Source organism: Colletes gigas, unplaced genomic scaffold (assembly GCF_013123115.1).
Source record: "Colletes gigas isolate AHSC1104 unplaced genomic scaffold, ASM1312311v1 Colletes_gigas_Sc00001, whole genome shotgun sequence".
Lineage (NCBI taxonomy): Eukaryota > Metazoa > Arthropoda > Insecta > Hymenoptera > Colletidae > Colletes > Colletes gigas.
Window position 1 is genome coordinate 3,007,400 of NW_025106630.1, and position 27,244 is coordinate 3,034,643.

Genomic DNA, 27,244 nt, shown 5'->3' on the forward strand with positions numbered 1-27,244 from the left:
TAACCACACTCATCTATATTAAGAATATCGTTGGTTTTAGGATTTCGAATAACTTGTTCGCAAGATATCACGCACGCAGTCGGGTGCCGTTCGTAAAAACTGTTGTTTGATGATCAACAAAAACAGCGTAATCAATAGATATTATGCGTTGCAAAAATTCGTAAATATAGCTAAATATATAATAAATGTATCTACAAAATCCGGAATTAATCGCTCTTTAATAACCCGCAAAAAAAAATCACAAAGAAACACGTATTTTTCATGCCTACAAGGTAGAATGGCCCCTTAAATGTATATTTTTCTAACTGTTTTGCATAAATTATTGAATAGTGCAGCATAGGAACTTTGTAAAATAAAATCTGTCGATAGATTTTCCTGTACAAACGTCAGCTTGTGAAACATCAAGCAAACTGTTGACTAAAGTAATTTCTGAGGGTACTTATAAACGTTTATGATATTTCATGGCACGGAACCGCGATAAGAAAGCTGGAATTAACGCCAATCGATCCAGATGATGATCGTAGGAAACGAAACGCAGACTGTACGCATGAAAATGTTTTACACGTTCAATAAATTTTTCTTATATAATTTATGGACTTATATAAAGTAAGGTGTAGAAAGACGATAAAACGGGGTGCGACTATGCGTTCAGTAGATCATCGTCGCTGTCCGTTTGACACTGCGTGGGGTCAACGTCAAGCAGAAGACATGCCTCCTCTGTAGTGTCGACCTAAGTTACAGAATATATGAATCAGCAATTACTTAATTTTATTTTAGTTTTATTAAATAATTCATGTTTCGTGCGCAAAGGTCGTTTCAATGACCGTTAGCTCCACTTGTTTATCGTTTATTCTAATTTAATGAAGTCAAGGTAACTTTACTATACGTCACGGAACACAAATTTTTATCTGTTATGAGATAGTACTATTTTAAAGATTCAAGGTCGCCTTTATATCTCGAAAGATGCAAAACATGAAAAGAGTGAAATGCTTCTGTTTGATATTTCTCTCTGTGTTCATATTTTATCGAGAATATTGATTTTATTTATCACAAATCAAAAATATTATCATTTCAATAGTGTAAGATAAATCGGTTAATTTGGAGTATAAACGACTTTTTTTTTACAACTGTAATGATCTTTACAAAATCGTGTTCCAGGCTAAAATTGGTACTTTCGACTCCGGTTTACTCTATCGTACATTGACTCGTATAAATTCAAAAACGATTGAAATTTTGGCTGCAACAATTAGATTACGTTCTCGCCTTTCTTCGTAGATTCGTGACTAATTTGTCATAAAGAGAAGGAGGCTTAAAATGTGAAAGTTTCCAGACGTAGGCTGCCTTCGCAGGGTAAAGTAAGCTGATGGATTTACAATGGGTAAGGCCCCAGCTCTTCCGTCGTTTAACCTTGCATGCTTCTGATTAACAGATGGGTGGCAAAAAGAACCGAAGACAGCCTTAAAATTGTGCAGGATAAAATTTATGGCACAGAGTTTATTTTCCTAACATCTTTTGTTTCTATATCCATTAATTTACCTCCTGGTTTGTTAATTTCTTTTTGTAATTGTTATTTGTACAGCAGATATTATCTACTTACCAGCGAGAGAATGTTCTCGAGCATTCATTTTAGCTTTTTTTATACGACCTTGTGTAAAATCAATGAAAAACCGCTTAAATCTGAATTAATTACATTAAACGTAACGGGAATTCCGTCCGTAAGTTTCGAACAGAGAAATTCAATCTTATTTAAAATTGAATGGGAAGACTAATTGAAAAGATTAATTGTTTAGCTCACCCTGCAGTATTGAACGCGTCCGTTACCTCTTCTCGAGGAAAATGGATTCCAGCAGGAGCGAAAGCATGCCCTCTTATCCGGATCTCGGAAATAAAGTAGCACTCCTACCAGGGCGATAACGGCCAGCACGATACCTGCGACCGTGCCAGCTGAAATAGACGAGCACGACATTAGAAAAACAGACTCGTATAAATATCATTAATCAACGCAAAACATTAAAAAAATACAAAATGTCGAGAAATTATTTTCATCTTCTTCGATATTATTTGTTAATTACTTCTTCAATTTCGTCCTATGGTCTTTAATATCTTACTATACGAATGCTCAATTAAGTGATTACGATAAAGTATAATAATCCTATACCTTGAACCCGTTTGTACATACAGGGTGTTCGGCCAACCCAGGGAAAAATTTTAATGGGAGATTCTAGAGGCCAAAATAAGACGAAAATCAAGAATACCAATTTGTTGATGGAGGCTTCGTTAAAAAGTTATTAACAATTAAATTCAAAAATTTCAAATTGTTTTGGAAAAATTATTTTCGGTTGCGGGGGTCAATTACAATCATTTTTGGTCATTACAATTACCCCCGAAATCCTACCCACTTTCTAGAAAAAAATTCGAGGTGTGAAATTTTTAGACGGGAAAAAAAATTTTAAATTGTTTTGGAAAAATTATTTTCGGTTGCGGGGGTAAATCACAATCATTTTTGGTCATTACACGTACCCCCGAAATCCAACGCACTTTCGAGAAAAAAATTCCTTACCGAAAATCTAATTATAGTAGGTACCTAAATTTTTCGACGAAAAAAAAATTTCAAATCATTCTGGAAAAATTATTTTCGGTTAGGGGGGTTAATTAGAATCATTTTTTATGAATAGACATATTCTCGAAATCCTATCCACTTTCTAGAAAAAAATTCGAGAATGTGTGAAACTTTTCGACGGAAAAAAAAAATTTCAAATTGTTTTGGAAAAATTATTTTCGGTTTCGGGGGGGGGGGTCAATTACAATAATTTTTGGTGAATAGACATATCCCCGATATCTTGCGCATTTTCGAGAAAAAAATTCAGTACGAGCGTAACTTTAAACGTTAATAACTTTTTAACAAAGCCTCCATCAACAAATTGGTATTCTCGATTTTCGTCTTATTTTGGCCTCTGGAATCCTCCAATAAAATTTTTCCCGGGGGTGGCCGAACACCCTGTATAATACTTTCAGTTCTCTTCATAGAACTTTCATGAATCATTGATTTGTCCGAGATGTGCCACATGCTACATGTGTACTGAATCTATCGTTTTATTAAGATCGTAGTTCAATGATAAAATTATTTTAAGAAATGCAACTGTCAACCAGCCGCCAAGATCTTATGACTAGGCATTTTTCTTGTGAATTCGTGTTGAGTATGTATATTGCAATCAATCACAAATTGTAAATAGTTCTTCGTGTCATGTTAATACTTACTATGACTAGGAGAAAAGTCTTGTACGCTTTCATGTGTATCCGATGAAGCGGTTGGCTCTTGAGGACTCGATTTGCAAGTGCAAGTAACATTCGTTTGCCATTCGAATTCTACGCTGCACTGCGACTCCTATGTTTAACAAACAAAAGTCGGTGGTCAGTAATATAACACGCGAAAATGTTTACGCGAAGAATTAATAATCCCAGAGATATAAAATGTATCGATCATTGTTATAAAATACTAAATATTTCTGGCAGTTAACTGTAAATGAATTTGTATTAATGTATCGTTGAATGATGTAAACAGGCGAAGAAGAAATATCAGTTTTATGTTACACGTTATATACACTGGAAAATGTATAAATTAAATTACTCGTGATAATAACGAATAATTTAACTATACTTTGGGGAATACTCGAAATGATATAGAAATTGAACGGAGACTGGACAACACATTTCTGTCAGATTTGTAGATAAAAAACACTACGATAGACTTACTACAAGTATTGCTGATAAATCTGGAATTTTCAATCTAAACATTATATAACTTATATGAAAAAATTTGTGCGTATATAGTCAGCTTATGACACTATGTAAAAATAATTAATTATGTATCAAGACAACAGTTAATATAGCTTAATAATCGATACATTTTATCTGTATGTTGGTAAAAGATTCTCGCTTCTAAAGATTGTATGCTCGCGTCCTTTATCGATCATTCTGATCCATATGACTCTATTTATTTCTTCGCGGGTTCCATTGAAAAGAACGAAATACATAAATATCAAATTTAAGAGAAACTGCGCGTTACAACGATGACGCAAATCACTGTTGATGACCAAATTTATATAGGCTTATAAATATCATAGACGTCGCGCAATTTCAGTGTTAATTAGTTTCTCTTATCTTATCAAGATTTCTTAAGCCCCACGAAACCTTTCGGTTACAAAACATTCGCAAAAGGTACGTAATGGCAGTCTAATTAAGCCACGTTAAACGCATTAAATGTATACGAATGGTTTCATTAAAGGACTTTTAGGAATTTCTTAATTTCTGAAGTTAACAATTACTTTCAGACAATCAAATAATAGCAAATAATATCGCATGATTCAATAGTATCGAATACTCGTCACATTCATTTCCACTTAATGTAGGGAAATAAAATAAAAAAAATGGTAATGTTTTCGAAGCATCGATTGTCAAATAATGTATCGATAATTGAGATTTTTCGCAGGAACACCATTAGTATAGTAACTAGTTACGGAATACTCCGTATACCTGTACAGACAATCAAATAATAGCAAATAATATCGCATGATTCAATAGTATCGAATACTCGTCATATTCATTTTCACTTAAGAGAATTAAAACAAAAAAAATGGTAATGTTTTCGAAGCATCGATTGTTAAATAATGTATCGATAATTGAGATTTTTCGCAGGAACACCATTAGTATAGTAACTACATAGTTACGGAATACTCCGTATACCTGTACAGGGAAATTCACAGATTTTACCATCGACCTTTCTTGTGTCCATAAGGCGATGAAGCGTCGAATCCCAATATTACCGATCGGATTGGAAATTCCGGAAACTAAGGGAAATCCTGAGTACAAGTTCCACAAGAAACATCCAGAATGATAAACCTGTTCTGCGGGACGCCGATACTCGGTTAACTATTAAACGTTCAAGGAAAGAAAGTGTATCAGTGACGAAAAAGATCACCAAATACATCAATGGAATTCAGCATACATCAGGAACATTAGTGATTCCTTTTTCGAAAAATATACAATTTCCTCAAGATAGGAAAGATCAAGTTGCCAAGATTCAAATAATAATTCATCGATCAAACAATATAATTCGATGATACCGTCGCTAATAACTTATCTGTTGATGCGACGTTAATCCCATCATATTAAAAATCGGTCAAAAGCTGGATCTTAAGAATATTATAACTTTATCTTTACAGATTTCATTACGGAAAATTAGTTTTATCGAATACTCGGAGACAAAGTTCAAGTTTCAATATCGTCCTTTATCTATCGTGGAGGGCATCGACTGAGTAAATAATAAGAAAGATAAAGGTATTGTGAAATAATTGATTTTAGCAAATTGTCCAAGGCGAATGGAAATAGTAATGAGAAGGTACTTTTCTTGTTATGTAGATGAAGTAAAAAAAACGTTTGAATTCTTATGCCCGGGCACGTGGCAAACGGTGGTGAAAAGAACGGAAACGGAAATAGTAATGCAGCACCGTTCTACGCATCTGCTTACCCTTATGAAATCATCTTACGAGATTTTTCAAGGGGCACGGCATTCTAAATGGGGATACTTTTCTCGACAAAGAACTGCCGTGAAAAAAAACCGACTGCACGGAAGTATGTCATTGTGGGCCATGTGGCGAACAGAACTTTTCAGGATCGAAAATGGTCCGTCACATCTGGGCACTCGAGAATGCTCGCTGCACCACCGGAAGAGAAAAGAAGGAAAACCTTCCTTCGAATACTATCGTGCTTTTATTGTCATTCGATCTGTAGCGCGTAAAAGCTATATCTTTCAAACGGTCAGGCATACCAACAAATGTTATAAACCTAATAGTTCAAGTGCTATAACACTTTATAGTTTACGAAATCAGTTTAGTTTATCTTCGTTCATTTCTGTTGAGAAAGAAAGGAGAAAACTGAGCTTTCGAGGGCCTTGTACGAGAGAAAGCAGACACAATTTTGCTTCGGGAAATATTTATCTAACAGAAGGTACTAGAAGGGGCACGCGTAGACTAAAATATCTGAAAACCCTTTAGAGAGTTGGGCTTCTGGTTGTCTGTAAAAGAAGAAGCTACTGCTCTGACTCTTGAACAGATTATATTATCTTATTGTGCTTATTTACGCGGGTAAACCCAGAAACGCGACTATTTTTTATACACGACGCACGTCATCGTTTAACTCTCCTTGACAAAGTTCTATCGCCCACTAAAATATCGAATTTTATGAAATTTGTAATACTTTCCTCTTACATTCATAACATGTTTTGATTAAAAATGTGCTAATCACCTATAAAAAGAAGAGTTATAATCTTTTCAGTTCGGAAGACGATTCAAATATATCCAGCAATGGTAATGATTATGGAAATAAAGAAGAAAGGAATGAAACTTTAATTCGGTAAAAGAACGCTGTAAAAATCAGTTTGTGCTACATAGTGGTTGTTCATAATTTAGAACAATGTTACTTCTACGTTATGTGAAATTGACAAGACGTCATCAGTTAAAGATGAACAAATATCAATATGAATAGCGATGAACATGTTAAAATATTCGAACACGATGTTGTGCCAAAGTAAACATTCTCATATCGTATAGTTACTGGATAAAACGAAAATATCTGGCGGGATTCCGTTAGTTCAATGAAATTCCAAAGGGTCTTCCCCCACCATGGATTTATCTGGGCCAGTCACATCGTCACTGGTTCACTGGCGGATCGGCGCGGCGCGTCGATCACGTGGTTCCGTTCCGTCATACCAAGTCCGAACACGCAGCGAACATCAGTGCGTGGAGAACCGTCCGTCAGTTCGTGTCGAGCCGTGTTACTCGGTGTTTCGTTTATGAATCTCAATTCGCTTCAGCACGATCAAAATCCTTTTCCTTTCTTCTACGTAGTGTGACACGGTAGATGATCGGCACCGAATGGATCGCGCGATAGAAAGGAACGCGATTATAAAATAACATACGCAGTGTGTTTACTTGATGCAACCTTGTGATCAGACAAAAGAAAAAAAACAAAAACAGTGACAACGAACGATCGCTACGTAACTGGTCTACGTTTTAAATCTGGTGAGCGAAATATTCTGTAAAGTTACTTTTTCCACGGGCAGCAATCGCGACGGTTATCGATTTGCAATTATCGATTGAAATACCAACAACCGAATGGGGATTTCGTGAGCTACGAGAATAAAGATCGCATGCGTTATAAGCGAGACCGCGAAATTTTCCAACGTCGTTAGACGGTCTTTACCGATCGATATAGTAAAAACAGAAGCTTCTATTGTTCGAACAGAATTCAATGTTTACGATCGCCATCGCTTATTTGATTTTGAGGTTATGTATATTTTCCTGATAAGTTTCGACATTTTCCACAATTACTTAGAAAGACACGTTCTAAGTTCAAGTTTCCTATGATGTGTTTTCCGGGAAATGGTTAACCTTTGCGAAGTTTATAGAACTAGCTTCACGCTCTTTACACGATTTATCGATCGAAAGTCAGGCAAACTGTTGACAGTTCAGATAATAGCGATTGGGTAGGTAGGAGAGTGAGAATGAGAAGTCGACAGTTCGATCGCATGAATTTCTCGGAAGGTAAACAAAAGTATTATTCTTTTCGTGAATTTCGAAGTTTTAGCTAAATTTTGGGAAAGATATCAAGCCAATGTTAATAACATAAATCGTCTCTACTTTTTATTTCTTAGAACGATCAGTAGAGCTTCCGAGAGATTAACATGGTACTTGGAACTTTTTTTCTGGTATTTGATAAATAAATATTCCGCAGAGAGGGACGTTTGATATCGTCATACTGCTATCACTGCTGAAACATTTTTACTCATCGGGACCACCACGTGTATAAATCATTCGAGATAAAGTAAACACAACATGCTGATTTTTATGCACGACGATACATTTCAGAATAAATTTTACTGCTTCGTATAACCGTGTTGACGTAAATATTTAAATCGATTTGTTGTAGTATGATAAATTTAGTGTATATACAACAACGATTCTAGGGTGTAGTATAATGGAGACATACTTTTTTAATAGTGAAAATATGTTAATGATTTTAATAATATGTTTTTGCGCTGTTTGTATCGATAAAGTACTAAATACGGATCCGCTTCGATGGTTGTATTTCAGCATGTGACATTATCATATTTTGCGCGAATTTATCCTCTTCAAAGAACATATTTCCATAGTCGAAGGAGGTATAATTATTGTACATACAAGTTGTATCGGTTGTAGTATAAAAAAGGTGCAACTAATATACCGGAAGAGTTCGCAGAAGCGATCTTTTGCAATGCAATTATATTATCCTGTTAATTACAAATCGAAGAGGATTCCCAGAATAAACCTAATATTTTCGACACAAGTGTTAAATAAACACTCGTATCACATTTCGACGATATGTTTGTGTTACATTTCTTTAATTACGCAAAAATTGGTAAAAATTATAAGAACGTATACATAAATCCCCTTGACACATTGAAGATGAGAGACGTGATTCGGTGTATTTTGTTTTTGAAATGTTGGTGACGAGAGACTTTAAATTCATGTCTCGTACGCGTCAAGCGTTATCGTTCGAGAAATGAACATTACAGTTAAATAAACAGATTATATGATCGTTGCGAATTGTAAACCAAGTGTTATGAATGCTTTTTCGGTTAAAAACTCGAAACTCTCGAAATTCAGGATTTTTTATTATACATTAGGTTTATCTATTGCGTTTCATCAAAAAGTGAATCTTCACCATTTTTTCACCCAGAAAATCAAATTATCGCTAAATATAATAATATATGTATACAGGGTGTTCAGCCAACCCTGGGAAAAATTTTAATGAGGGATTCTAGAGGCCAAAATAAGACGAAAATTAAGAATACCAATTTGTTGATGGAGGCTTCGTTAAAAAGTTATTAACAATTAAATTCAAAAATTTCAAATCGTTCTAGAAAAATTATTTTCGGTTGCGGGGGTCAGTTACAATTATTTTTGGTCAATAGACATATCCCCGAAATTCTAACCATTTCCAAGAAAAAAATTTGAGTAGGTGCCTAAATTTTTCGGCGAAATTGAAAAGTATCAAATCATTCTGGAAAAATAATTTTTTGTTGCGGGGATTAATTACAATTGTTTTTGGTCAATAGACATATCCCCGAAATTCTGCTCAGTTTCGAGAAAAAAATTCGAGTAGGTATTGAAATTTTTCGGTGAAGTTAAAAAACTTCAAATGGTTCTGGAAAAAATATTTTCAGTTGCGGGGGTCAGTTACAATTATTTTTGGTCAATAGACATATCCCCGAAATCCTACGCACTTTCGAGAAATAAATTCTTTACCGAAAATCTAATTAAATGCCTAAATTTTTCGACGAAAAAAAAAAATTTCAAATCGTTCTGGAAAAATTATGTTCGGTTGCGGGGGTCAATTACAATCATTTTAGGTGAATAGACATACCACCGAAATCCTGCGAATTTTCGAGAAAAAAATTCAACACAGATGGAACTTTAAACGTTAATAACTTTTTAACGAAGCCTCCGTCAACAAATTGGTATTCTTGATTTTCGTCTTATTTTGGCCCCTAGAATACCCCATTAAAATTTTCCCCCATGAGTGGCCGAACACCTCGTATATTATAATCGATATAAACGTATAAGCAAAATAATCTTCACGAGTTAATTACTTCCAACTGATGCAATATTATATTTAATTAAAAATCCTTTCTTGTACACAGAACTGTAGTAACCCACTTTATGTGGGTCATCTTTAGAATAATTAAATAAATGTTATTCTTCTGTGATTCAAATATTGCAAATGGTAACAGTCGTTGCTCGTTCGAGAATAAAGATAATTATTATTGAAATTTCGTTGATAGTATGATGTACTATTTACAATCATTCGATTTTAATCTGTTTGAATTATTTACAATTCGACTACCAGATAATTTTAAACAAGTACAACAAGTACGAAAAGTTAGACGAAAATTATTAGATAAACGCGTATTGAAAGATAAATGTCCTATTACTTAATTATCTGTATTTTTCTACGTAAATGATAATTTCCGTGTTGATAAACGCTTCTTAAGTTGACTGATAACCCGTATCAAAAATAAATTAATCTTACTGCGCATTCGTTCGATGACGAAAAGTGAAGATCAGCGTGGCAGAGATACCGAGCCGTCTTAAATGTTGTTGATTTATAGAACTTCGCGCGATTGCCAAAAATATGAGAAACTTATATTCAAGTGGCGATGGAACGTAACAACCGGTAGCCATTATCATCGATGTCCATCGTATCAAATTTAAGCCGGATTATATTCGTAATCCCGATTTCTTCAAGTGTGCAATAACTGAGTTATGTGATATTCACCGTTGGAATGTTTTATTTATAGCGACGTTAGTTTTATCAAATGTCGATATTTCAGTATTCACTATTATAATGTTGCTTTTTATAATAATTATAGTAATCAATACCAATTAATTTTGAAAGAACATTGTTAATATGCAAAATAGAATTAATGGCCCATAGTATAGTATTCCTTAGCACTTCGATATTTACACAGTAATTCTAATTTCCTTGAAGTAATAGTTCAGTAACACATTATTTTGGTCGTTTACGATACTTAGAATAGTTAGCGACAACAGTTCTCAGAACACATTGTTTAAAAATTTGTGGAAGCTTAAAACAATGTGTATAAACGAAGTAGAATGTATGGTTATAAACAAAGGGATCAGACACATATGGTCAAACGTAAAAATGGAACTTCTTTTACGGTGAACGCGGTAAAATTAAATAAACACGGTCGTTACGTGGAAAAACACAATCGATACGTGTATTGATAGATTGTTGACGAATGACTAACTGCAGACGCTGCTAACAAGAGATACAACGTGCCCGGGTTAGGTTTCGTACATTCGATTATATTTATACTTGTTATGATCTAAAAAATTGTAATATTCTAAACATTCAGTCCAAACTAGACATTTCCATTTAATGAGAGCATGATCAACATAACCACCTTTGTTACTATAAGACTATCTAAATATAGAATCAGTTCACAGATTAATTTTCCTCGCCCTGTATTTTGAAGGCGATAAATTGTAAATAATATTAAACTTTTAAAAAGATGATTTACCAATAGAAGTTCCGGTTTTAGTTACAGCATTAATAAGACCTAATATACTTTCGTTTAGTATGAATTATCAAACTAAAAACGAGTCCTGGAATAAATAATCAGCAGAGTTGACATTTGGAGTTCGCATATTTTAAAATTCAATCGCGAAGGGCGTAGAAAGTGTCGATATTTTTAACCATGCTCACGAATCGAATGTATTCACGATACGTGGGAAAGAGAGGATCTATCCGTTCTGTTGGATAAATCTTCTTTTATATTTTTGTTACGCGTGGACGTAAGCAAATGACAACAGGTTTCACGGAAGATCGTGTAAAAGCAAAGAGAACGCCAAGCGTCCTTGGTTTCGCTAAATCGTCACTGTCTTTACGTCACGCCTGGAACGAAGAAACCTGTAGCGTGTGTAATTTCACGTTGCAATGATTCTACTGAAATTATCTCGGTTATCATTGAAGAGAATTACGAAGCAATTGAGTTCGAACACCCTCAGAAATCAGTCATCGCCACGACTGCTCGCGCGATGCGGCCACGATAAAAGAAACGTTAAACGCTTGGCCAGTTTGCCGTGGATTTCTCAAATTTTTTATTGTAATTATTTTTCACGCAACTTTGCTTCTTGTTTCACCGATAAACTCGCCATAAAATCAAAACTTCTATGTGTACTTGAATACAAACGATCTGGATTATTTAATGCGATAAGTTTTATTGTAAAGAAATGTTTAAATTATCCAAAAGATGGCAGAAGATCATAGAATAAAGCGATACATAATATCATTAATAAACTAAGTTTTATATAAAATTGGCAGTATTTAATATTCTTATAAAAAAAACACGGACTTATTGCACGACTAAAAATTTTTAAATTGTTTTGTAAATTACAATTTTTGATGATAGACTGAAGACATTGAAAATGCTGCTTGGAATTGCCAACAAAGGAACTAATGTTTATTTAGATGCGAATTAAAAACCACTTAAAAACTCGTCGAATTAATAAATTTTTTTTTCGCGACAATAGTATAGTACTTGTTTTCCTCGTAGAGTCGTTCGAATAATTATTAAGAGTACTGTACATGGATGATTTCGTCGCGTCGCGAAAAGATAATCCCGGTCAGACGAATCGAAATCTAAACATTGCCCCCGAAGAGGGAGTTTAGAAGATAATTTTAAAACGATATTATCGTCGAATAAAAACGATCATCTATGATACCATTGAAAATTATTTCGCGATACAACTATTCCTCGTCATGCAGCCTAATTCTGCTAAACATTTATATCGGTACATGTTACGTTAATTAGAAACCAGTACTTAGCGTATTTCTTAAGTAAACCAAGCAATTTCACAGCGTCAGTTCCCTTGGGTTAAACAAATTTTCGACCAGTCTAGATAACATTAATTTACAAAAGAATATTCAATTATATATTTCACAAACGTTTGCTTAGATAATTGCAAACGTTATTTTACCACTGTTATTGTTTTGCATTAGATTCAAATATGCACACATGTTGCAGATATTGTTCTATCTAATCGCGTTTAGCGATATCAGCAACTGACAAAGTAGCACAGAAATATGTTAATCTAAGGTCATAGTTAAGCTATTATATTTCGCTGCGTAATTTACAGAAGATAGTGAAACATTTATACAATTTTAGAGCAATTTTTTTATTTCTATAATCCATATATGTATATGCAGTATAGTTAGAGACTGAAAGTATCGATAAAGATGCCGAGATATACATTTGAAAAGTATTTATCGGAGTACTTGAAACTCATAAAACCGGGCCATTAAGGAGATCTAATCACTTAAGTATGGCGTTATGTTGGAAACCGTTAGGAATATAATCTGTGCCATAAATGTTTTACTTTTCAAGTTAGGATTTTAGATCGTCTCTGTGACAACGAGTTGATTACACAACTCATGAAAAAGTCATAACAATTGAAAGGAATACACTGTATCTACAATGCATGAACAAAATCTCTCTATATGCCAGTAAGTGTGTCATTTATAAAGGATAAAATAATGTGGAGATACAATTTGTTCCTGATACTTCGTGTTATCAATTTGTTTAGCTTAATTCTTTAGTTACGCGCAAAAATCGAACGTTTATTACTTACTGAATAGCAGTACTGTGTGAAAAATGAGTTAAAAATTATTGAAGTGTGTTCTTTTTACGGCAATATAATACATCTTATCATCGGTTGATTATCGGGGTTACAAACACGGATAAAATGATGGAAATGAAACGAGGGCAAGTTTCTTTCCCTGGAAAAATTAGCAAAATATGTAGATTTTTAATTTTCAAAGAGTATTCTACGGCTGGAAATACAGATACACTAATTTTTCTCGATTAAAAGGAGAAATAAATTTAAAAAGCTTGAATATCAAAGTTTATATGACGCTTTTGCTCTTCGTCTGATATCTTGACGAGTGGATATATGTTTTTCGTGATAAGTGCAGTAAACAGAGAACTTCTTCGTGAAGTATGAGTTGTTCTCTGGCGTGTGGTCTTATCTTTAACAATTTTAAATATTATTATATTTAAAATGTAATATACATGGAGTTCGGCCACCCCTGGGAAAAATTTTAATAGAAGATTCCAGAAGCCAAAATAAAACGAAAATCAAAAATACAAATTTGTTGATAGAGGCTTCGTTGAAAAGTTATTAACAATTAAATTCAAAAATTTCATATCGTTCTGGAAAAATTATTTTCGGTTACGGGGATCAGTTACGATCATTTTTGGTCATTACACATAACCCCGAAATCCTACGCACTTTCGAGAAAAAAATTCGAGTAGGCACTGAAAGTTTTAGACGAAATTAAAAAATTTCAAATCATACTAAAAAAATTATATTAATTTACAGGGGTCGATTACAAGCATTTTAGGTGAATAGACATACCCTCGAATTACGACCAACCTTCTAGGAAAAAATTCGAAAAGGTATGAAATTTTTCGACAAAATTAAAAATTTTCAAATCGTCCTGGAAAAATTATTTTCGATGGTGGGGGTCAATTACAATAATTTTTGGTCAACAGACATACCCCCGAAATCCTAACCATTTTCGAGAAAAAAATTCCTTACCGAAAATATAAGTTCAGGCCAGAAATGTCTCTTCAAAATTTCATGCGTATCTTTCAAACGTCATAACTTCTCAACGGATTGGACGATTTTAATTTTTCAAAATGCAAACAACGCGTATTTTAGTGGAGAATATGTAGAAATTATAACAATGTTGGAAAAGTTATTCTTTGACACCGTAAACTGAGAAAACCCCCATAAAACTGGGTCCAATTATCAAACGTCCATAACTCCTAGAATAGTGAATATATTTCAATGAAATTTTCCCCCGAAGTAGAGCCTATGAATATCTACGAAAAAGTATTAGACAACTTTTCTGTACAACGTTAATCAAATTTATTAAAAATGAGAAACGGAGTTCTAAGAAAAATCGACAAGGGGGTAGATGCCTAAATTTTTCTGGCGAAAAAAAAAATTACAAATCGTCCTGGAAAAATTATTTTCGATTGCGGGTGTCAATTAGAATGATTTTTGGTGAATACGCATATCTCCGAAATCCTATCCACTTTCGAGAAAAAAAATGGAGTAGGTGTTGAAATTTTTCGGCGAAAAATGTTTTCCAAATCGTTCTAAAAAAATTATTTCCGTTTGCGAGAGTCAATTATAATCATTTTTGGTCATTACAATTACCCCCGAAATCCTATGCGCTTTCTTGAAAAAAATTCAGTACGGGCGAAATTTTAAACGTTAATAACTTTTTAACGAAGCCTCCATCAACAAATTGGTATTCTTGATTTTCGTCTTATTTTGGCCTCTAGAATCTTCCATTATAATTTTTCCCATGGCTAGTCGAACACCCTGTATAAGTGTGTTAGATTGTTTTTTTTTTTTTTTTTTATTATTCTAAAGAATACATATTCAAAATTGCAGTCAAGACTAGAGTACCCCCCTTAAAAGTGAGCTTGGTATACTATTGAAAGCAGATAAAGCGAACGACTTATTGATCAACAGCCTAATTGGTGACGGTAAACTCAGTTCAACGGAATAGTGTATTTGCATAATTCCATTGTTTGAAATTATCATTTTTTCAATTCACGTTCGACCTTCGCGAAAGCTCGTTCACATGCATGCCCCATGTACATTACGCACCTCGCAATGAGTCGCAGAAAGAGGCGTGTCTCGTTATAAGCAGACATGCGTACAGGTCGTTAGCCCGGATCTGCGTCGAGTAGAATAGAATTGCGAAGGGATTTGATACGTGATGAGCATGGTCTTTCAACATTCTTTCGACTGGAACGGTCACGGGACTCAATTTTTTTTTGTTCATTTGTACGTACAATTACGAACGAGTCTCGTGAAGTTCGAACCAACTAGGCCCAACCCAGCGCAATTCCCATTCGATCGTTGTGCACTCAATGTTTTGAATTTTGTTCTTTTATCGAACACCAGATTAGTGGTATGGCATGATACGGTGTAATCAAATATACGTAATCAAAATCAAAACACTGAGGAATAAATTTATATTCTTAAGGGAGAAGTCTCATGTAAAATGGTAAAACGAGAAGTGATATTCAACAATTTTTTTTACAGCATAAGGAACTGATGAAATTTTTCGCCACTTTTCACGTATATTCTTTAACATCTCAAGATACAAATACTATTTTTTCGTTACGTTTTATCGACTTTGGATGAAATAATAAATGTTATTCCTTATGTCGATGGCGTTGATCGGCGTCGAAAGTGTAGCATTGTTTTCCTTTGATCTAGAATAATAAAATCGAACATTTTGTTCATAATAGTACTACGTTACTAAAGTTTCATCAAACCCTTATGTTGTAAAAAAAATTGTCAAATATCACTTCTCGTTTTACCATTTTGCACGAGAAAAGCCGTATCTCTAAAACGGTTAGGAATGCAAAGAAATGGCACAAGGCAATATTACACGGTATCGAATCATGCGCAAACTGAATGGAATTTTATTCGTTTTTATGTGCATCTGAAAACTGCAACTGTATAATTTTGATTGGTATTCGTCTTCTGTTCTCCTCGACGAACCCCCACGCTCATTCGAAATGACCTGTTCGAAGAAGCGACAGGGTTAAATCGCGGACAGAATGAAGGATCATATTGTAAAACACATTCACCTTTTAACAAGTGATCAATCTTCGTACGTGTCTTGACACTTTCGATGGCGCGTGGATATTTTCGTTATTAAACGTAACATTTTATAAAATCAACGCCCCAAGAAAATCAGAGAAACCAATTGTTCGGAAATTGTAATTATATTCTTTTGGTAGAACGAAGTGTGCGTTTGAGTTTCCCAGAATAGGATAAGGAAAAGAATGTAGAAAAATTAAACGAGTTAGATAAGACAAAAAAATGGAACAAAAACAGCAAAACGACGATTATTCAGATAAAAAGTTGGAAGAAGGAGAGGGAGGGAACTGTTAAGTTTGATAAATCGGTAACGATATACATGTTTGCGGTTATTCGAGCGAAACCATTCTCGTATCGTAGCTACGAGTGTACAATCGAGAACGATTGTAGAATTTCAATAGTATAAAAAGTTAAAAAATCAACGTCAATTTGCAGGTATCGAAAATAAACGATTAAACGCGTCTTCCTCTTTGTCGTGCAGCGCGTTAAAGTGTGAGCTACGTACGGTGAAAAGTAAATACTTGGCGAGAAATTTACAAATAAAACATGTTCATCGTGTAAGGAAGCGTTCAGGCTGGAATCCAGTTTGGCCACCTAAAGCCACGTCTTATTCTTTCAACGAAAAGGGCGATGGTTCATAAATTAAACTGACGCGTGAAAAACGAAATGAAATTTTGTTTCCTGCTTTTCCTTTGTATTAAAAATTTCCAAAATCGTTCCTCCTACGTTGAATTAATGGCGTACACGAATAGTTTATCAACTCAATATAGAAATCGAGATGCGAAGCGTAGCATTCTTATCTTTGCCCGAGGAAGTCACTGCGTTTATCTGATTCGTCATACTGCTATTTCCGATTTATGTTTTCTTCGCGAGATTTCGCGCGTAAACGACAACGAGCAAAACACGCAAAGTATTCAGGTGTATGAATTTTCTTTTACAGCGAACGGGTACGCGCGATGGTCCGTGGAAAGGTCGATCAATGGTGGATCATTCTCCCAATAGTAATTCTCGCGAGCAACGCTTTCGAGATTCAGTGCCCGGAAAGGTCATGTAGCTGTTATCCTAGCCATAACCGCGATACTGAGTTACACTGTCCGACTGGAAACGATTCGGCCTTCATTGTGAACGTTGATGCGTACGAATATATCCAGGTAAGCACGAGTGACTCATTGATGCTTCTTAAACAGAATCTACGGAGCCACGTGGAAGTCAAACAATACGGAATGCAACCAATTGTAATTCTCAATCAACTTGATCATAACTCGTGGTTCAAATAGAGTGTTAATTGCTGACTTAATTTGTTTTAATGTTTCACGAGGATTAAACTTTTCGTGCACAATATGTTTTTAATTCGCGTAAACAACTCTAGGGCTTCTTCCTAACATTCTCTTTGTCAGTATATTTCAAAAATGAAAGTAAAAATTTACAAATATTGTAATAATATAAAAGTGAGAGTTTTTTGGTAAAGTAAAAGTATGTATAAAAATGTAATAATAAAATAGATGTAGTATAATTGAGAAACACCCTAATTAACTAGTATAATATTGTGAAAAAGTATCGTCGTTTATTTGTTAGAATGAAACTTTCTTATAGGAGTATTATATTTTCTTCGATCTTATGAGTCCGCACTTTCTCTTTCCTTTACGTAACATGCTAATAATTTACGCAGAAAAGATTGTCGTAATAATTTTCGAGGAAAACCGTAAATATATTCCTTTGGTATATCTAACAAAACTATTAAGTAAAAAACACACACACAAGGTAAAGGACCTTGCATAAACATAGCAGAAAATTGATTGTAGTCAAATTGGTTGAAATTTAAAAAAGAAGGTAATTAATTTTAAAAAACTGGTTACTATTACTCCAAAAAGTATTATCTTATAAATCAGTGTCCACAGCAAATAGAGCATCGAAGGTTTTACTGTCTTTACGCCGCCATACTGTTTATATTGTAGGAGTTATTAAGGCGTAATTGCAAGACCAACTGCTAATTGGCTATATAGTATCTATAATTCTAGCTCGCTTCTGTACATATTAAAACTTCAATCGATTCGACTGGAATCCATTTTCCACAAGGTTTGCGTGGAATCCTTGATACAAGGTGTTCGGCTACCCCTGGGAAAAAATTTAATAGAGGATTCTAGAGACCAAAATAAGACGAAAATCAAGAATACCAATTTGTTAATGGAGGCTTCGTTAAAAAGTTATTAACAATTAAATTCAAAAATTTCAAATCGTTGGGGAAAAATTATTTTCGGTTGTGGGGATCAATTACAATCATTTTTGGTGAATAGACATACGCCCGAAATCCTGCGCATTTTCGAGAAAAAAATTCGAGAAGGTGTGAAGTTTTTCGACAAAGTTAAAAAATATCAAATCGTCCTGGAAAATTTATTTTCGATGGTGGGAATCAATTATAATCATTTTTTATCAATAGATATACCCCTGAAATCCTAACCATTTCCGAGAAAAGAAATGCTTACTGAAAATATAAATTCAGGCCAGAATTTCTCTCTCTAATTTCGTGCGTATCTTTAAAACGTCATAACTTATGAACGGATTGAAGGATTTTAATTTTTCAAAATGCAATTAACGCGTATTTTAGTGAAGCATATCTAGAAATTCTAACAATATTGAAAAAGTTGTTCCATGACCCCGTAAAGTGAGAAAAATCCCATAAAAGTTGTCCAATTTTCAAACAGTCATAACGCCTACAATGGCGAATATATTTCAATGAAACTTTTTTTTGAAGTAGAGCTCATGGACGCCTACAAAAAAGTATTAGACAACTTTTCCATAGGGCGTCAAACAAATTTATTAAAAATGAGAAACGAATTTTTAAGAAAAATCGACAGGGTAGGTGCTTAAATTTTTCAAATCTTTCTGAAAAAATTATTTTCGGTTGCAGGAGGCAATTACAATCATTTTTGGTCATTACACATATCGCCGAAATCTTACGCACTTTCGAGAAAAAAATTCGAGAATATGTGAAATTTTTCGACTCAAAAAGAAATTTCAAATCGTTTTGGAAAAATTATTTTCGGTTTCGGGGGTCAATTACAATCATTTTTTGTCATTACACATACCCCCGAAATCCTACTCACTTTCTAGAAAAAAATTCGAGGTGTGAAATTTTTCGACTCAAAAAGAAATTTCAAATCGTTTTGGAAAAATTATTTTCAATTGCGGGAGTCAATTACAATAATTTTTGGTGAATATACATATCCCCGAAATCCTACCCATTTTCTAGAAAAAAATTCGAGAAGGTGTGAAATTTTTCGACGAAAAACAAAAAATTTCAAATCGTTCTGGAAAAATTATTTTCGGTTGCGGGGGCTAATTACAATCATTTTTGGTCATTACACATACCCCGGAAATCCTGCGCATTTTCGAGAAAAAAATTCAGTACGAGTGAAACTTTAAATGTTATTAACTTTTTAACGAAGCCTTCATCAACAAATTGGTATTCTTGGTTTTCGTCTTATTTTGGCCTCTAGAATCTCCCATTAAAATTTTTCCCGGGGTTGGCCGAACACCCTGTATATTGTAGCCATGAAACAGAGGGAAACGATGTCACGCCTTGGACAAAAGAGAAAAATTATTTGTTTAGATACAATGCCGGAACTCTCCAGAGTGGTCCGACTTCCACTTGTCGAACTTATTTCCTGCCCACGATATACAGTCCGTACACTTCCGGATGTGCGATTTACCATCGAACACCAGCCTGGGAGAAATCGCTAACAGGCTTGGCGCGACGAACGTGGAGCGACTAATATTCCAGAAGTTTGATAATTTGAACACGAACCTAACCAGAGAGCACCTAAAGGGATTCCCGAAGTTGAAGAATCTGATTCTGTCGACGAACAACATCGGCGTCGTCAGCGATGACTTGTTCGCGGACATGCCTATGCTGATTTGGCTCGATCTGCGTGATAACAATGTCCATCTGCCTCCTGGCATCTTCAGAAACATATCGAAGCTCAAGGTTCTCGAGCTGGGTCGCAACATGATGAGGACCATCGAGCCAGGTATATTCGACCAGTTGTCGGATCTGCGATTGCTGAACTTGTGGCAGAACAAGTTCACGGAGATCGAACCGGGTACTTTCGACAAGCTCGTTTCTTTGAAGTCTCTGGACATCAACACGAACGAATTGATCACACTGCCTAAGGATATATTCGCGAAGCTGGAGAACCTGGAGGTGCTGAACTTGTTTGGGAATAACTTTACGTCGTTGCCGGGGGATCTGCTGCGACACAATAACAAGTTGAAAACCGTGCTTTTGTATGGCAATAAAAAGAACATGACGACCTTCCCGGAAGGATTGTTCGCGAATCTGACGGAGCTTATGGCGGTGCAGCTTAGAAGCAACGGTCTGAAGATACTGCCGGAAAATCTGTTTTGGGGCTCCGTTTCGTTGAACAATATCAGCTTAGAGAGGAACTATCTCGAGTCGCTTCCAAAAGACATATTCAAAGGCTTGAACAAGTTATTGAGGCTGGAACTTAGTTACAACGAACTGACGTCGTTGCCCGACGACGTTTTCTCGCACACGACCAGCTTGATCAAATTGGATTTGTCAAAAAATCATATTAGATCGATATCCAGGTACGTTCGCGCCTACTAATAACTCAATGGAACAACGAGTTCAATTGCAAACAATTACGAACCTCTATGATAGTTTTGTGTCGTGCTTTAACACTGTTCGTTAAAATATTTTGTGGGTTTAATTAAAATTATGAATTAACTTTATTCCGATTAGATATTTCTAATGCGACTTAACATAACTGACTCGGTTACAGTTTTAATTTTGTACAATTTTTAAACGAATGCCTGAATTTACACAACACAGCCTTATCAGATGAAGAAACTAGCACCAGTAATGAGCTAACTTTATATATCAACTTTAAAAATCATAACACGGCGGTATTTTCTAAGAAACTGTTTCGAACATTATAGGCACTTATTTAAACGCTTAAAATCGCTGCAAGTCTTAAATATGAAGGAGAATCAGTTGCAAGTAATAGAAGATACAAGTTTTAATAATCTGGAGCACCTAAAGATCGCAATATTTTCTAACAATCAGCTCTCGTTTAACAATTCGTTAGCTTTGTACCACGACGAATATGGGAAAAAATCACCTTTTCAAGCTTGCACGTCCTTAAAAGAATTGCATCTAGCAAATAATAATATTACCGAAATATTTGGAGATTGGATTATAAGCAGCTTGAATCTGCGATTGTTGGATCTCAAGTACAATCGGATATCTTACATATCGGTAAGTACATGAGAAAAATATACAGTGAACGCCATACACGGAACAATCAGTGTCCATTCTGTTCACGCTTAACGATACGTTACATAAAACATTTCAGACCGAAGATCTACAATTTATATCCAACAATATCAAAGTGGATCTAACGCATAATAATATAAAGCACATCAACCTGAACACAGCTGAGAAGGTAGCTGGCTTTCAAACTCTCACCCGTGATGTAATAATACTAGTTGAGGATAATCCCATAGCTTGCGATTGCGACATGTACAATTTTCTACGTTATTTGGAAGGAGACATGAATCCTAGTGTGCAAAACTATTTTCACATAGTGCCAGGAAACTTGGTTTGCCAAAGTCCGAAATGGATAGAAAACGTGCCTGTGGCAAACTTGAAATCAAAATCATTGAAATGCGAAGTACTTCATCCATGTCCAAAACTGTGTACATGTTGGGTGAAACCATATGAGAAAGCATTCTCGATCGATTGTTCCTACAAGAATTTAACAAATGTACCAAGTAATATCAAGACCTTGCCTACTTATAAAGTTGAATTAAACTTAACGGGCAATGAGTTAAATAGAATGTTACCTTTGGCAGAGATCGGCCTGAAAAATGCATCGATATCCAAATTGCTCTTGTCAAATACCAATATATCTAGCATATCTTTGAATGAATTGCCATTACATGTAGAGGTGAGTACAATGACTTTGATATCCTTATAATATATTATAATTTGCATTGTACAGAATGGTCTTTACTTGAAAACCGTTTGTTACGTAGAAAAATGTTTTGCTACGATGCTTCTTCCTCACTTTACTGTTTTTTTTTAACGAGATAATTTTGTGACCGCCATATTTTCCAGACTTAATGCCCATGAATTACTTTCTTTGGAGGCATTTGATATGAGAAACCGTATTATTACAGTGTGTAGTACTATAAATTACAAAACAGAAACTATGTATCATTGGTATTTGTTCATAGACTGCATACGTAAATATTAGTTTTCAGGCCCATTTATCCTCATAGTTTTATATTCAGTCTTACGTGCTCTTTTTGGTAGCAGAATTACATTTTATACATTTACTTGAAACCTTTTTCTACATAACAGTTTTCAAGTAGTTTAATTTATTACAAAAACAACAATGTATTTAAAAACTTAGCTTTGAATATAAGCGAATATAAGTGATTTTATTTTACATATTCCAGGTTTTAGAATTACATAACAATAATATTAGCAAAATGGATTCCAAGGTATTGCAATTCATGAGCAACTCGAGTACACTAAAGACACTTACGCTGCATGGAAATCCATGGATCTGTGATTGCAATGCTAGAGATTTTCTAAACTTCGTGCAAACGAAAGTCGAGGATATTCTGGATCCTTCGTTGATCACATGCAAGGATATGAACATTCCAATGTTGAAAATGACAGCGACAGATTTCTGTCCAACGGACATAATAATGATCATAGGAATTAGTCTGGCCATAGCCCTTACAGGATTGATAATTGGTTTGCTAGCAGCATTGTACTATCGATACCAACGGGAAATTAAAGTTTGGCTGTACGCGCATCAGCTGTGCTTATGGTTGGTAACCGAGGACGAATTGGACAAGGATAAATTGTACGATGCGTTCATAAGTTACTCCCATAAGGACGAAGACTTTGTTGTAAACGAGCTGGTATCGAAGCTGGAAAGCGGTCCGAGACCGTTCAAATTGTGCCTTCATTTTCGTGACTGGGTGGCGGGAGAGTGGATACCAACGCAAATCGCTCGTTCCGTGGATGTTTCAAAGAGGACGATAGTAATATTGTCGCCCAACTTTTTGGAAAGCGTTTGGGGACGAATGGAATTCAGAGCCGCGCACAGCCAGGCTCTTAGCGAAGGCAGAGCGAGGGTTATTCTGATTTTGTACGGTGAAATCGGTCCCACTGATGATTTAGATCCAGAACTTAAAGCTTACTTAAGCATGAACACGTACGTAAAATGGGGGGATCCTTGGTTCTGGGATAAATTGCGGTACGCGCTACCACACTCCCCAGAACTGACGAAAAATACAAGAAGAAAAATTTTTGAAGAACATCAACCGAGTATACAAATTAATGACGACAAAAAAGAACTAATTTATCCTGTCGGTGCCCCGGAGACGCCACCTGCGGCGAGTACTCCGCCGGCGGATACCCTAAAAATATTTATGGACGACGAGAAAAACGATGTTAAAAAAGACGATCCTAAAAAGCTGGCCGAATCGAACGGCAATGCTAAGTTAATTTTTTCGCCTGAAGAATTGAAAAAGAATAATTTAATTAATAAAATACAATGTACCACTGTATGATAAAACACACAGATAAGGACTGATACACGATGTTTAGGATTAATCTTATTTAAAGAGGAACCTCATAAATTGTTACACAACAGTCGCTGTTTACATATTTCATTGCTTGAAAATAGTAACATTTTACTTATAAAAGAGAAGATTTAAAAAAGAAGGTAAGATGTAATATTATAGTTGTAAAATATTTCAGATTTGTCTAAGATATCAGAAATTATGTTTGCCTAGGGAATAATATGAGATATTTCTGTTTAAATAATTTCAATCTTGAAATTCTTATTAGTATGTGTTTATGTACTTCTTTGAGCAAGTGTTAACGCGTGTTGGTATGTAGTGCAATGCCAAAAATTTATTGTTATATTTATTTTATAAAAAATGACACATCTGACTTATCTATTTTTTAAATTCGCCTTAATTAGTTTTTAAGTAATAGTATAGAATTAATGTTTAAGAAAAATGGTACCCAACGACTGAAGAAAAGTCTTAGAAAAATGCTAGACCACTGTAAATATGTATCTTTTTATAATTTTGTATGCATATGAATTTGAAAAATGTTATCATTATCATTTAATCATCATAGATATAGTATAAATATTCCATCAAGCATTTGCAGGATAATTTTTGGGCTATAGAAATTAGTATAAATTAGTATCATTTACTATGTATTTTATGTATGTATACTATGTATTTTATGTATGTATACTATATAATTTTGTATAGTGTTTGAGCACTAATGTTCATTTTTTTTATACACAATAACTTGGAATATCTTATAATCACAAATATATCTTATGCTTTGTTAAATAGGTTTTTCAACGTTTAAAACAATAGTATTATATAAAATTGATAAAATGTAAACAAGTATACATACATATCAAATTTAAACATTAATAGTTTATCATTGTAATGTAATATTCATTTCACGTTACCGTCATAGATAAATGTATGGTGTACATAGGCATGTATTACCATACATTTATAAACTAATTGCTCTATTTTCTGAGCGTTATAATCTTGTTATACATACTATAGTAAGTTTTATCTACTGTATTTTAACAGAGAATTATAATGATAACATTTAGGAATATCGACTGGTAAATTAAATAAAGAATCTCATAATGAATTGTCAATTTTGCATTAAATACTAGTAGCTGTATTGTATTTTAACGTTAAGATTAGTTTATTATATGATTGATACTAAACGCGTACCTGAGAAATAAAACTTCAAGTAAAGCTTGACAAATACTATAAAAACTTTTATAATAACATACTTCCTGATTTTACTGATACAACACATAAACTAACAAATATTAATTTCATAACTGTCTTATTTTACCTACATAGATGAATATAAAAAATAAAAAATATGGAAACTTTTTCGACTAGAAATTTTGGCGATTTCGGATATCATCATAATTACTTTTTATTTGTTACTAAAGGTGGCTAAAAATCACTTATTCTCTTTTTCAATAATAAATTTTTAACATATTTAAATACTAAAAATATAAGAAATAATAAACAAATGAAATGATTTATTTTATTGAGACAAGAATTCTGTTACTTACCCACAATAGTTTTGGTTCGCCAATCCCCATAGACCCATTACATATAAATCGCACTTCCGATGTATAGGAATCTGATATGAAAAAGAAAGTTAATTTACAACATGGTTTAGGACTATTCAAGATATATTATACACATTACTCACTATTTACACATTTATCACCATTGGAGTATTGAAGTTTTATAACATCCCTGCCATAATCAAAAATTACGTTGGCCAACGAGCCATAACCAATGCTGCCTTGACATACAGCAGAACCATTACAGAATTTTTGTCCTCCACATATACTTATACTATACTCTTTTCCTTGCTTGGTTTTCACCTGTAGTTTCATGCCCGATAACGTTTTTAAAATGCTAACAAGCATATTTGATAATATGTTATTGTTTAATAAAATAATATAATTTATAATTTCATTAATGAAAACTGTCTTGCAATTATTTATTTCTAATTTACTCTGTGAAATCTATACCGTAAATAAATATTCCCTTTGTCAACTTAAAATATCAATGAGATTGTTAAATGTTAACGACTTACATGGTATATATTTTGATGTGTGTATAACAAGGATAGATTACATTCTTGTGAAAGTAATTGATCTTTTATAATGCAAGGAGAAGACCAATTTCCCATTACAGCTCCACACGTTATACTTGTTTTCCATTCGAAAATATAAGTACAATCTTTGTATTCTTTAAATTCTGGAAATCCCTTAAAGAAACAATCATAAAGTAATTACATAATTAATGTCTTGTAACAATTTTGTCAATAGATTATTATAAAATTGTTACATATAAATGTAAATTAATCATTACCTTATTATTATAACGACATGGAAATGTAAAATTTGAAGAAATTAATTTTGTTGGATTCTCAGGACAAGGTGATCCGCTTATATAACGTAACACTGTTTCATGATTTGTATTTAATATGGGACTTTCTTTTGGAAACCCTAAACTCTGTCAACAAATATACAAATTATATGCTGTAATTATATCATTACTTGTTTTTTAAGAAAATAATTACTTTTAAATAAGTGTTTCGTTTACTATTTTTACGTCATATTATAATTACTACATATTATTATTGTTACTCACAGTTTCATTTACATACTCGTTATTTATATTTAAGGATGTTTTGCACACTGCACTGCCATGCGAACATGTTAATCCTGGGACAGATACTAACGGTCTACATATATTTATATGAAACTCTGTTTTATTCATTTTTACAATGTAGTTACTAGTAGATTTAATCAGCGAACTTAAATTTATCTCATCATCCACTGTTGCACATTTTATCTGTAAAAATGAAGATTTTTATTTTTACTGCGTTCTATTTTGTAAATATTAATTACACGCAATCGCAAAGTAAAGATTGCATATTTATCTAATATTAAATAATATTTAACCCTTTTTTCGCAAACTACGTTGGTGCTCCAATGTATAATCAACTGACAAGGACTCTGTTCCATAACAACCGGTGTATTGGATACTCCCTCTGCTCCACATACAAACGCAATAATTGTATAACGACGTCGCCCATTTTCACATAAATCTCCATCTGTATAATTTAAATATGGCCCACCCTCTTGCCATATTAAATTTGTATTATACTTTCCTACAGATGTGCCATTATTGGTAAGGCAAACTCCTATGTTTTGAAATAAAAATAGTTAGAATGCAATTTTCAATATACTATAGCTGAATTATTGTTATAGAAATTGAACAAATATTATATAAAAAATTTGTTAAATAAC

General features: G+C 33.9%; 2 protein-coding genes across 3 annotated transcripts in view; one reads left to right on the plus strand and one right to left on the minus strand.

The window, feature by feature from the left end:
• Positions 1 to 267: 267 nt before the first annotated feature.
• LOC122395939 (cation-independent mannose-6-phosphate receptor) overlaps positions 268 to 27,244 on the minus strand; it is a 29,179-nt gene continuing 2,202 nt past the window's right edge. The window contains exons 8-16 of the mRNA XM_043394343.1: positions 26,897 to 27,138; positions 26,583 to 26,786; positions 26,301 to 26,444; positions 26,023 to 26,196; positions 25,630 to 25,807; positions 25,487 to 25,557; positions 3,259 to 3,385; positions 1,796 to 1,944; positions 268 to 730 (exon numbers count right to left, since the gene is read on the minus strand). Of these exons, the coding sequence (XP_043250278.1) occupies positions 641 to 730; positions 1,796 to 1,944; positions 3,259 to 3,385; positions 25,487 to 25,557; positions 25,630 to 25,807; positions 26,023 to 26,196; positions 26,301 to 26,444; positions 26,583 to 26,786; positions 26,897 to 27,138 (1,379 nt within the window). The 3' untranslated portion in view covers positions 268 to 640. The remainder of the gene's footprint in view (positions 731 to 1,795; positions 1,945 to 3,258; positions 3,386 to 25,486; positions 25,558 to 25,629; positions 25,808 to 26,022; positions 26,197 to 26,300; positions 26,445 to 26,582; positions 26,787 to 26,896; positions 27,139 to 27,244) is intronic.
• LOC122394735 (protein toll) lies at positions 6,808 to 24,541 on the plus strand. 2 transcript variants are annotated; one of them, XM_043392235.1, is made up of 6 exons: positions 6,808 to 7,079; positions 17,254 to 17,464; positions 19,924 to 20,921; positions 21,273 to 21,591; positions 21,689 to 22,282; positions 22,797 to 24,541. In XM_043392235.1, the coding sequence occupies exons 2-6, from the start codon at positions 17,270 to 17,272 to the stop codon at positions 23,922 to 23,924; spliced, it is 3,234 nt and encodes a 1,077-aa protein (XP_043248170.1). In that variant the 5' UTR covers positions 6,808 to 7,079; positions 17,254 to 17,269; the 3' UTR covers positions 23,925 to 24,541. The 2 variants fall into 2 exon arrangements, with proteins under 2 accessions (XP_043248170.1, XP_043249023.1); XM_043393088.1 differs by lacking the exon at positions 6,808 to 7,079 and adding an exon at positions 16,253 to 16,748.

Bases quoted from the DNA above. Each gene is read 5' to 3' on its own strand.
- LOC122394735 (XM_043392235.1), top strand. From the start codon at position 17,270: ATGGTCCGTGGAAAGGTCGATCAATGGTGGATCATTCTCCCAATAGTA. The intron at 20,922-21,272 runs GTACGTTCGCGC...CGAACATTATAG, and splicing joins CATATTAGATCGATATCCAG to GCACTTATTTAAACGCTTAA. The intron at 21,592-21,688 runs GTAAGTACATGA...AAAACATTTCAG, and splicing joins ATCGGATATCTTACATATCG to ACCGAAGATCTACAATTTAT.